At 39.5% G+C, this 12,160-nt stretch overlaps 1 protein-coding gene across 3 annotated transcripts in view; it reads left to right on the forward strand.

The window, feature by feature from the left end:
- Window positions 1–12,160, forward strand: part of CACNB4 (calcium voltage-gated channel auxiliary subunit beta 4) — a 116,556-nt gene that overhangs the window by 42,910 nt on the left and 61,486 nt on the right. Inside the window, exon 1 of one of the 3 annotated variants that reach the window (XM_014068452.2) lies at window positions 2,786–3,110. The exons of the other annotated variants lie outside the window; for them this stretch is intronic. Within the exon in view, the coding sequence (XP_013923927.1) occupies window positions 3,066–3,110 (45 nt within the window). The 5' untranslated portion in view covers window positions 2,786–3,065. Of the gene's footprint in view, window positions 1–2,785; window positions 3,111–12,160 lie in introns of those variants that run through there. 3 annotated transcript variants of the gene reach the window in all.

Genomic DNA, 12,160 nt, shown 5'->3' on the forward strand with positions numbered 1-12,160 from the left:
AGATTAGGCTGCATTCAGGTTTGTCTAATTTTCAGTGGATCTGGAGATTTAAGTGGGTGGTTACACCCATCAACATGAATAACAATCAATGCTAGACATAAGAAGTTAGGTTAGGGATGGAGTGACATGCTAAGTAACAGAATACTGGGGAGGGAACATCTAAACTAAAGTTTCCCCCACATTTTATAAGTTTTAAAGTTTCTTAATAATGCACAGAACCTAAAAATCTGTCCCCACCACCAAATGCTTAATTCATATAATTGCAGGGATAAAAATTCAGAATTTAGAACATTTAATGTGAATTTAGAAATAATAGCAGTATTATGACAAATACATTTACAGTATGTATTTTAAGGCATGCAAAATTGGATGTAACTTTTAAGAATAGTGTAGAAGCCACAGTATAACTACATTAGTTTTACTGTAGAACTATCCTCCAAAACTAAAAAAAACCACCTTAGTTGATAAATATAAAAGTCAGCCATTGCCTTAAGATCAGTTTTAAATGTAAATGTTGCTGATAACACAAATTTGGGTGCAACAGATCGTTTAAAGGCCAACACTCAAAACTAAAAAAAAAACACCTTAGTTGACAATTTCAAATCAGACATTCCCTTAAGATCAGTTTTAGGTGTAAATGTTGCTGATACCCCTGGTATCAGATTTGGAATTGGGCTGCACGAACGGCAGGCCAGCAGGCAATTGTACCATGTGCGGTGGTCCACCATGTACGTAACCACAGATTTGGTTGCAATGGATTTTTTTACAAGCCAAATTGACAAATTCAATATATTTTATGTATCATTCACCAAACAGAAGTTGTCTAAGGCTTTAAAAAAAAAAAAGAGATCTGAATGCAGAAGGATTACAGAAGTTTGTTCTGTTGGGGTGCTGGGGAGGAGGAGAGAAATTAAAAATAGTGATGACACTACACACTATATTCTGTAAAGGAAAAAAAAGCTTGTGACATAATCAAGATAAGAAACTTGAAATGTGATATCAACATATTTAAATGTCCCCACTTTTTGTAATGGATCTTCATCCAAGACTGATCTGTCTTATATCTGGCTTTAAAAAAAAAGATTGAAATCTTTGCTTTATTGTAATTTATATTTGATAGTTCTTATTAACAAAGGGGTTATTTCAAAGGTATGCCTCAACTCTGCTTGCTTTATTTACTGAATACAATACTGCATAATCCTTATAAGGAGAAATGGGCATCTTAACCTCTGGTAATGCAGGAGGATGGCAGTGTTCTAGCTTGTTTAAATGCAACTCATGACAGGGTCCTTTCTTGTTGAAATGCAAATTAAAAACAGCACCAGAACAAGGGCACACCCTTACTAGGGCCCTTGTTAAAATAAGATTAGATAACACTGAAAGGGCAATATACAAAGGAAAATGTACCATATCTTCCTAGCATGACCTCAAATGAGCTTACCAACTGCAGCTATTTTTCCAACAAGTGAGCAAATGCTGTGCCACAATCCATTCTAGGCCTTTTCAGCTTCTATATTTAGAGGTCTCCCATTAATAAAATGTGAAAATCACATCTCCACTTTAAGCAGTCAAACTTCTATCCAAGCAAGCATGTTTGTTGGATTATGCGGCACCCTGCGAAAATATATATATCCACTTTGCAGTTTGTATTAGACAGCTGAGGTTATTTTATAAATCCTGGCTTTTTTTGGTATTACTTCACCAGAATTTTTTTTATCACTTATCATTATCATAAGCAATACATGTCGATTCCTAGGCTGCTTCTAGCTAATAATTTTAGGCTACTCTCGCCTCTTATTTGCAGAATTCTATGAGTTCAGAAGATGATGTCTTACTTTTCTGACTGTTGTGTATTTTTTTCCCTCAGGAAAGGAAATAGAATTGCTGTCTTCTGATTAGGAGAGTCCATAAATGTCACTAATTTACTGTTATGTATTTATTTAAATTTATATTCTGCCCTCTTCGAAAAGCAGAAGGCAGCTTCTAAGGGAATCTCCCTTTGTTTAATCCTCTCCCATCAAAAACTTTGAAATAAGTTGGGCTGAGATTGCGACTGGTGCAAAACCATCCAGTGAGTTTCCATGGCTAAAAGTGGTCTTACCAGTCTAGGCCTAACCTCCCTAACCATCACAGTGCACCTCTGTTTTTCTGCTTGTGCAAAGTGTGAAAGGTTGCATGTTTATAGCCTGGCGATTAAAAATAAGATTGCTAGCTTAAGCATGCTATTCCAACTAGAAGCATCTTATAATGGAATGTTGGCTTCCTTGCATTCTAACCTTATTGGTTAGTTTGGCTGAAATATAATTTGCATCCTGTGGGAAAGTTTGTTTAAAAAAATGTTTAAATGATTCAAAAGAAGCTGATAGCAAATCCAGCACAGAAATAAACTCCCCCCCCCCCAAACTATGATAGTGGTCATTAAATCTCTTCCTCCTGGGGAAAGAAAATCAGCCCAGTGTACTTCATTAAAGCCGGCCAGTTATCTTCTGTCAGCTTAGCTTCCTTATCAACGACGATGCCTGGTTATTACGATTCTGAAGCCCCCGTGGGCAAAAGAAATCACGGGAGGGGAGGGAGGAGAAGGAAGGAAGGAGGGAGCGGGGCGGGGGGGAGAGAAATAGATGCCTGTTCAGAAGAGTCCGTCCTCATGTTTATCATCCCCTTGCACGGAGCACAACGTCTGCAAGTTGACGAAGCGCAGCCACCGAGCCAATCAGGCTTTCGTCTCCTGCCTCCGTGTCATCAGCCTTCGGTCGGAGGCAACGCTTTTGCTTTGCTGTTCGGACTCTGAGCGAAAGAGAAGGAAAGAGGCAGAGAAAATGCCCGCGCTGGGCTGCCCCTCGGGATGATCTCCTCTCCTTCGAGGATGTGAATGAAATAGCGGCGCGGCCCGGGGGGCGGGTGGGGGGAAGCCGCGCAGCCCACCAACTGAACAAGGCAGCCTGAGCTGAGCCGGACTGGCTGGGCCTTTCCCCGTTTTGGCAATCCCAGTGGTGTCTGTGGCCCAGGTGTTTACTTTTTTTTTTTTGCCTTGAAAAAGGGGCTCTTTGGATTATCAGACCTCCATGTATGACAATTTGTACCTGCATGGATTTGAAGACTCTGAGGCGGTAAGTCTTCCTGCCTGCCTGCCTGCCTTCTTTCCTTGCCCCCTTTCGCTCCCTCCCTCCTTCTTTCTTTGCCCCCTTTGCTTGCTTGCTTGCTTGCTTCCCTCCTTCTTTCCTTGCTTCCCTCCTTCTTTCTTTGCCCCCTTCCCTCCCTCTCTTCCCTCCTTCCTTCCCTTTAAGGCTTTTGGCGTGTTTCTCCCCCCCCCCCTTCAGCAATAACAAAGTAAGCAGAAGGAAAAGGATATCCAAGAGCTGGGCTGTTTCTTGGTGGGATGATAGCAGTGCATTTGATCTGCAGGCACCTAAACTAATCCCAGGTTATGTAATTCTTCATTCAGCATCCCTGAAAAGAAAGGCAGGGGTGGAAAGCATTCGGTCGATAGACTGTGCACCCTGGATCCTCAAGGCAGGCTGGAGGAATGCTTCCCAGGGGTTTCTAATTTGGACAAATGTCCTCGCCCTTGTGCAACTATGGTGAACATCTAAAAGAATGTGGGAATGATGCACATAATGCTACCCTCTCTGCTTTGCTTAAGAAGATTGTTATTTTCCCAACCAGATTTCCCCCTCTTTTACCTAGCCAAATAATCAGTATAGATCCATTTGCTTTTCTTGAACAAAGAAACAGCACAAGTGGTTGGTGTAATGCAATCCTGTAACATCACAAAAACAGTAGTGATGCTTCTAAGAAGCTGATTACTAAGACCAAGGTGTCATGTTGACTGGTCTTGTCATTTTATGCGATGTTGGTGCTCCGTAATAGATACCTGCTCTCTTAAGCCAGGATAGGCATTTATATTTGGCCAGAATTGATTGCCAGTTATATGAAAGCCTGTGCTAGGTGGAAGCCAGTTGAATGTAGATTGGAAAAAGGCAACTGAGGACTATAAAGCATAATACTGTAACTGTCTTAGTCCAAATCTTTACCTCTACAGTTTAAAAAAGTCCGTAGGGGGCAATGTTTTCTCTGGACAAAGAGAAAAGTGCTTAGATTGACACAATGGGGTACATGCTGTTCCACATTAAAAGAACGTGTTACATAAGATTTATTGCAAAGGCATAAAAATGCAATGATCATAACATAAAACAGTCTCTGTATCAATAGGGGCATTTAAGATCAGCACTGATAAGATCCATCTGGAAATGGACAAGATCTTATGTATTTTGTAAATGTCCCTGTTGCTCTAATGCTCTTTGGAATACAGCTGCAGAGTACCGCATTTCGAGATAGATTCAACCACCAATATTTGTTATTTTTACAATTTTTCTAATAGGAAAGTTGAAATTCAAAGTGAGTTAAAAACAAAATCTCTTTTGACTTTCAACACTTGCTGTTTGATTTATTGATTTCATATTGGCATTTCCTCATCCGGCAGGTATTTTTCTCCACAATGTATATTTTCCCAAACTTCCCTGTCAATGCATTTTTTTTTAATTCTGAGCTAAGGTTTATTAATACATTCATAACTTTTTTCAAAAGAAGGCAAGAATTTTTTTGATTAATACCTCTTTGGATGAATGACTGGCACTGCAGAAATATACCAGAAATATTTTTAGGTGAAGTAGCCAAGCTTAGTGGGTAAAATGTCTGGTCTTGAGGACACTCGGATTTTTGGATTGCTCATCATTAGCTCTGCAGATGGACTATAACCCCTTCCTTGTCAGGCTCATTTCCCCCATTCAAGGTGTAGCAGGCACAGAAACCTCTCATTCAATATTGTTGTGTGAATGAATGAGAAACTGCACTGAAAAAAACCCCTGAAACACAAAATATATTGAACAAGAAAAAAATAAAGCCAGCTGCAGTACAGAATTTCTGCATGATTCACTTTAAACACTCAGCCAATACCTGCTAGTTTGTGCATGGACTAAAAATAGTCTGCTTTGGCCAAGATAATCATTTCCTTCCCTGGATATGGAAGGAGCCGTACTTTGTTGCCCAAAGTTCACGCTTCTTCCAGAGAGCTTTTAACATTTGCATGGCTCATGCTATTGCCAGCAGATTGTCATGAGCACTTGCTGGACATGGCTGATGATGTGAGTGATAATGCTGGGGCCATTGGGTGAAATAGATTATTTATGTTTAAAATTGATGGGTACTGCCTGGATTGGGAGAGTAATGGTGGTGAGAGGAGGGAGAGGTCTGTTGAATTGGTATGGGGGAAGACCATGTTATATCCTTCACTGCACTGGGATGTTTGTCCTTGTAAAACCTACCTTTGTGGGTGTTTTTAAAGAGATTTCCAAAAAGGAGACTTCAAACTGATAATGGTTCCATAATCTCCCTTACTTAAAAAGCCTGTTTTAAGCTTTTAAGATTCCGAGAAGTTATTTGCCAGCAAAGGGCAGCCTGCTTGCATTTACTATTAAGCCAAAATTGTGACTTGTTCAAGAGAATATTAATTGTAGTTTTATATATGAATCTTCCCCACCACCTTTTTTTTCTGAAAGAGTAAGTTTTAGGGCAGAAATTAAATTATACTGCTTATGCTGCATTGATAACAATGTAGGAGAATATATAATCCCACTTTAGTGAATAAGAGTATTATGTTCAAAGTTGAGGCCTTCTGTCACTGAGGTGGTGTTCTGCAAGAATGGGCAGGTAAGAACTTAAAGAAAACAGGTATTGTAAAAATGCGTTATATGTGTGCGTCTCACTTAAACTGTATGAGTTAAGGGGTTGTAAACAATTCTGGTTTGGTAGAAATTTAAACAAAGCAACCAAAATGTTCAGCTGGGTTTTCATGTCTAAAAATACAAAGACATTTATTGAAATTGGTTTTTTTTGTTTGTAGGAAGAATATCTGTAACTAAAGACCCTCACGTTGTAACATGAATAGGTTGGAATGACTCAAGACTAGTACGGCAATTTTTACTGCAGTATGCCTTATAGAATCTAGGTTGCTCAAGTTTGATGCCTGACCCATGCTGCTATGCTGCAAATTCACGAATAAAGTGAGGATTTTGAAGGAAGTCAAAATATAATTTGAAATTTTTTTCAGATTCCAAATTAGTCTTGGATGAAAGGACAATTTGTGGAGATAGGTGCTAATTAATGTATACCACCTGTCATAATTTTTTAATGAGCAGTTTTGTATGTATACTTCAGGCAAGCCCAGAAACTTCTCATTAAAATTGAGAATATTTGGGGACAAGTACTGTACCCGTGGCAGGTGGTAGGATCTTGCTGACCTTGGATGATTAGTAGTTGGAAGGGAAACCAACTGTAAAACACAAGATGTGTTAGCTACTCTGGAAAGTTGAAAAAAAAAATCTCAGAAGTGGAGAGTGGCTAGCTAATTCTGGAATCCTGCCCAGAAATCTGCATGGAAGTCTTTATATAGTCAGAAAGACTCAAGTTGAATTCAGGAGAATGTTTATTTTTACCTTATACTTTGTTAGTGAAAGAAGCTCGCTCATATCATGTCAGAAAAGAGAGTAATTTCTTTCAAAGATAAACAAGAAAAAAAGATTTGATCATTTAAGAATCTAAATCATATTTTTATTTATGTTTATTTATAAAGTAGTAAGGGTTTTTTATTTAAATGTAGATAGCAATAGCAATTTCACTTAGACTTATATACTGCTTTACAGTGCTTTTACAGCCCTCTCTAAGCAGTTTACAGAGTCAGCCAACAATCTGGGTCCCCATTTCACCCACCTCGGAAGGATGGAAGGCTGAGTCAACTTTGAGCCTGGTAAGATTCGAATTGCCAAATTGCAGGTGGCCGGCAGTCAGCAGAAATAGCCTGCAGTACTGCATTCTAACCACTGAACCACACGGTTCTTATTTGCTTTATAATATCCTGGTTTTATTTGCTTGATGTTCTGTTCAGGTGGCTTTCCATAACATATGATCATCATGGAGTCTTCCCATTACAGTTATATGTTGTGACAATCATAAAATGGGATGGTCACGTGACTGATTCGGTTTTACAACTTGTTTGTGTGTGCATGCGTGCACATGCGCTATTGTTAAATAAACCAATAATAGCAAAACTGTATTAAGTTGTGGTCCTGTGACTGTGGGATACCGCAAATGATTAAGTGAGGCAGTGTTGCCAAGATCCCAAATCTCAAGTCACATGACTGTGGAGGAGGCCCAACTGTTGGAACTTTGAACCCGGGTTGTAAGTTCCTCTTTTCAGATCTGTTGTAACTCTGAAAGGTTGTTAACCGACCAGTTGTAAGTTTCAATTGCCTGTATACAGTGTAGTTCAGAAAGCCTTTTGAAGCAAGTCTTTGGCCTTCGAAGTGGCATGAGTAAAAAGATGTGTTTAGAACAAAAAAAGGAGTTAGTCCAGCTCAAGGTTGTCTCAGCCTTACATCTTTCCAAGGTCAGTAAAATGAGGACACAGGTTGTTGGGGGCAATATGCTGACTCTAAACTGCTTAGAGATGGCTCACTATATATGAAGCAGTGTATAAGTAACAGAATAACAATTGGAAGGGACCTTGAAGGTCTTCTAGTCCAACCCCTTGCTCAGGTAGGAAACCCTATACCATTTCAGACAAATAGTTGTCCAATCTCTTCTTAAAAACTTCCAGTGTTGGAGCATTCACTACTTCTGGAGGCAAGTCATTCCACTGATTAATCGTTGTATCAGGAAATTTCTCCTTAGTTCTAGGTTGCTTCTCTCCTTGATTAGTTTCCATCCATTGCTTCTTGCCCCGCCTTCAGGTGCTTTGGAAAATAGGTTGACTCCCTCTTCTTTGTGGCAAAGAAATATTGGAATACTGCTATCATGTCACCACTAGTCCTTCTTTTTATCAAACTAGACATACTCAGTCCCTGCAGCTGTTCTTTATATGTTTTAGTCTTCAGTCCCCTAATCATCTTTGTTTTTGCTCTCTGCACTCTTTCTGAAGTCTCAACATCTTTTTTTACATTATGATGAGCCCTCAAAAAGTCTTAAGTACTATTGCTATCCATCTCAGTACATCCTTTCTGTCCCCAACTGTCTTTACTTTTTGTTTGCAATTGCATTTGGATAAAATTAGGAATAGAAGGATTTCAAATACATTCCTTGCAAATCTTTCTGGTTTGTGATAATCACCTGGATCCTTTACCCTGAATCTGGTTTACCTAGAATAGCTTAAATCCCATAAGGTAAAGGTAAAGGTTCCCCTCGCACATATGTGCTAGTTGTTCCCATCTCTAGGGGGCAGTGCACATCTCCGTTTCAAAACCAAAGAACCAGCGTTCTCTGAAGATGTCTCCGTGGTCATGTGGCTGGCATGACTAAACGCTGAAGGCGCACAGAACGCTGTTACCTTCCCACCAAAGGTGGTCCCTATTTTTCTACTTGCATTTTTACTTGCTTTCGAACTGCTAGGTTGGCAGAAGCTGGGACAAGTAACGGGCACTCACTCCGTTATATGGCATTAGGGATTCGAACCACCAAACTGTCGAACTTTCTGAGCAACAAGCTCAGCGTCTTAGCCACTGAGCCACCACGTCCCTTTTGAATCTCATAGAAGTTATATAATAGTATAAACTGTCAGTTTATCTGAACATGGTTTAAATTTTTCGATGTATCACCCTAACCTGTAGTTATTGTAGTTTTCAAAATGTAGGTTTGTAATCATTGTTATAATATGGCCTGTACTATTGCTTTTAGTAAATTTGGATCGATGCGGTAGATAAGAACTGGAGCCATCAGTTTAGTTGTTAGAGATACAGATATCAGTACTAGTTTCTTAAGGGAAGGAGCAGAATGAATGGGTGTTACACAACTGAATTTTATAGCGTAAATCTTAATATCTACTCAAACAAAAGGCTTCACTAGGATTTGCTACCATCTAAGGATGGATAGGAATGCGATTGGTTACTTTTCTCTAGCCAAATTTAGAATTATTTGCCGTATAGATTTTGAATCCTTCAGATTATTTGAGTTTTCCCGAATGTGATATAATAAAGTTTGAATTTGTTTCCTGACAGCTGGTTTAATAACATTGATCTTTGAGGACTCTGATTTCTAACATAAAGAAACATAATTATATAACAGTGTTAGAACTGGGCTAGATTGCTTTAAAAACCGATCAGGAAGCTGACTTGATATGGTTGTGGTAAAATATTTGCTATTTGAGAGGCCACTGCCAGAGATGAAAGGTGTTTACCAGGAAGCAAAGTGACCGAAGAGCCAAAGTGGGCTTCTTAGGATCTGGTCACAATCCTAAACCTACTTAGCTGGGGATTGTGTGCCATTGTTCTCAGTATGGCTTCTGAATATGTATGCTCAAGATCACCCTTCAAGCTTATGATCTTGCACTTTCATAGATATTTAAAAGGACATTATTTAGGAATGGCGGATATAGATACACTCTTATTCCCTATGCATTTGCTGTTTGTTGAGCTGTTGGCAGTGAGCAGAGCAAAACTTTAAGCACATGGTTGTGTTCTCATGACATACTTATCCATGAAAAATTGATTCATGATTTACTTAATTTTATGGTGTATATCACAATAAATAAGCTGAGCTGAATTTATAAGGTACACTTAAACTTTACACTAAGTTAAAATGCAGTTGTCTGGTTTGTAAATGGAATATTGTGTTGTATGAATATTATCCACTATCTGGATCTCTTATAAAGTTCTGTGAATGAGACTGGAGCAAGCCTTTGTCCATAGGCTATGAAATAAAAGACTGGTCCAGTGGTGGGATTCAAATTTTGTTACTACTGGTTCTCTGGGCGTGGCTTGGTGGGTGTGGCATGGCTTGGTGGGCGTGGCAGGGAAGGATACTGTAAAATCTTCATTCTCACCTCACTCCAGGGGAAGGTTCCTGCAAAATCCCCATTTCCTCCCAATCAGCTGAGATTTGGGAGGCAGCAAATAAATGGGGGCAGGACCAGTCAGAGGTGGTATTTACCAGTTCGCCGAACTACTCAAAATTTCCACTACTCCAGAACTGATCAGAACCTGCTGAATATCACCTCTTGACTGCTGCCGTTGGCACCAAGTTAGTGTGTATGTGTTTGTGTGTATTTACATATTTACTATGCATGGATTTTTTCAGTGTTTGTCTTTAACAAATGAAAGCTAATAGACCTGAGCCAAGCAAGTTAAATTTGTTGTGGATGCAATATGATGCTCTGCATTGCCTTGAAGTTTCTCACATCTCCTACATGTTAATTGCCAAAACTAGAAGAGTTTTCCAAGTAGGCTCTGTACATGGGCAAAAGAGGGAAAAGTTGGCTATTGAAGAGAGAAAGGACATTCCCTTTCATTTCTGCTCCGGTCTTACTCATCAACATTCTCAAAGGAATGTTCTCCCACAGTGGGTGGGAAGTAGCCCTTCCCCTCCTCCTCATTGAAGGACACTGTTCTGAAAATAGACTAGATTTTTAATAACTGAGATTTCAAGAGGCAAGATGAAAATCTGGCTTCCATATGCAAGACAACTTTTTTATTTCCCCTTAAAGGATATTTTTTTTGGAAGAGAGGCAGAGGGAGTTTAAGACAAGGCTGAAAAAAGATGATGAGAGCAACATTTCCATAGCCCCTGATCTGTCTGTTTTTTTGCCAATATGAGATCTTACAAAGCAGTGGTGGGTTTCAAAATTTTTTAGAACCTCTTCCGTAGGTGTGGCCTGCTTTGTGGGAGTGGCTTGCCGGCCATGTAACCGGGTAGGAGTGGCTTGCCAGCCATGTGACTGGGTTGGCGTGGCCAACTTGTAAAATATGGTGAAACTCATTTAACAGCGCTCTTGCTTAGCAACCAAAATGCTGGCTCAGAAACTCTGGCATTGAAGTATGGAAGTCTTAAAGCTGTCAAGTTACAAGACCCTTGTACCCTTAACCCTTTAGAAAAAAAACTGCAGGCGTGTTCAAACTTGACAGCTTTAAGACTTGTGAACTTCAACTCCCAGAATTCCTCCTCTCACTCTTCATCTTGATGATGTGCGGGTGGCGGGGGGGTAGGCAGCTGGAACTGGTTCTAAACGGCACTGTAGATTTGTGGAACCTCTTCTATAGAAGAGGTTAGAACTGGCAGGAACCCACCCCTGCTACAAAGAGAATAAGTGAAGTTGTGCAATGCTTCAGAAATACTTTTGGAAGTATTTTGGAAAGGCTGGGGTTATGAATTCATGAAACCAGTCATGTTTTTCCTCAGTAAGCTGTTCTCTGCAGCTTTGAAATCCTGGAAAAGGTGTGGCTGCTTTAAATAGCAGCAGACTGGTACTGTGCTTCAATTCCATCGCAACTTTTTGGAATAGAATATTTAATCGTCATAACTGTAATGCGTGGTGCATACCCTGGATTCTTGTCACCTAGAAGGAAATCGCTTCATTTGCACACATGCTCATCACGTTTTGTAATTCTGCCTGCATTTAATTATGATTTCATTGCAGTGTCATAATTTGTACACCACAGCGAAGCGGCTCTTACAAAAAAAACATGGCACTTAGAAAAGGGCTATCTTCATAAAAAGCAATGTAATGATAACAATAACTCCAAAAAGTAAAGCGATCCAAAATCCCCAACTTCCTCCCCTATCTGTAGAAAATGGATTTTGGATTTAAGATATTAAGCAATTGATTTCTCCCCATTGCTAATACATCTGTAGAGAAAACAGTGCATTGCTTTAAGCCATCATGTAGAGATAGAAACATTTTGCACTAAATGAGAAAAAACACCAGAATTCATGATCGTTGCAGGATTAAATAACACAAAATACTAAAACATCCATAGACTGCAGTTTTGACTCCCAACTGTTCAGATGAATTATTCCTCCTCTGTAAAACTGACTTCAGTTTTCTTTGTTGCTCTAGTTTTCATTTGCTTCTCATTTCTTCCTGTCTTTGGAGTTCTAATTACCTGACTTCAAATCGTTGCCGGCGCTGGGCTACGATGAAATATTTCTGTGGCAGCAGATCTGTCATAAATCAGCAGCAGCCACATCAGTTTGGTCCTTTTGCTGCCGCTAATAAGTATGGATTTTTGTACACAGGGAATGAATTCAGCTTTTTAAAAAGACGACTATAGATGTGGACTCATTTATCAGAGCTAGAAAGAATTCCTAAGCACAAACAAAACTATTGCCCAATATT

Source organism: Thamnophis sirtalis, unplaced genomic scaffold, assembly GCF_051295495.1.
Source record: "Thamnophis sirtalis isolate CommonGarterSnake01/CBP01778 unplaced genomic scaffold, rThaSir2_p1.2 scaffold_1, whole genome shotgun sequence".
NCBI lineage: Eukaryota > Metazoa > Chordata > Lepidosauria > Squamata > Natricidae > Thamnophis > Thamnophis sirtalis.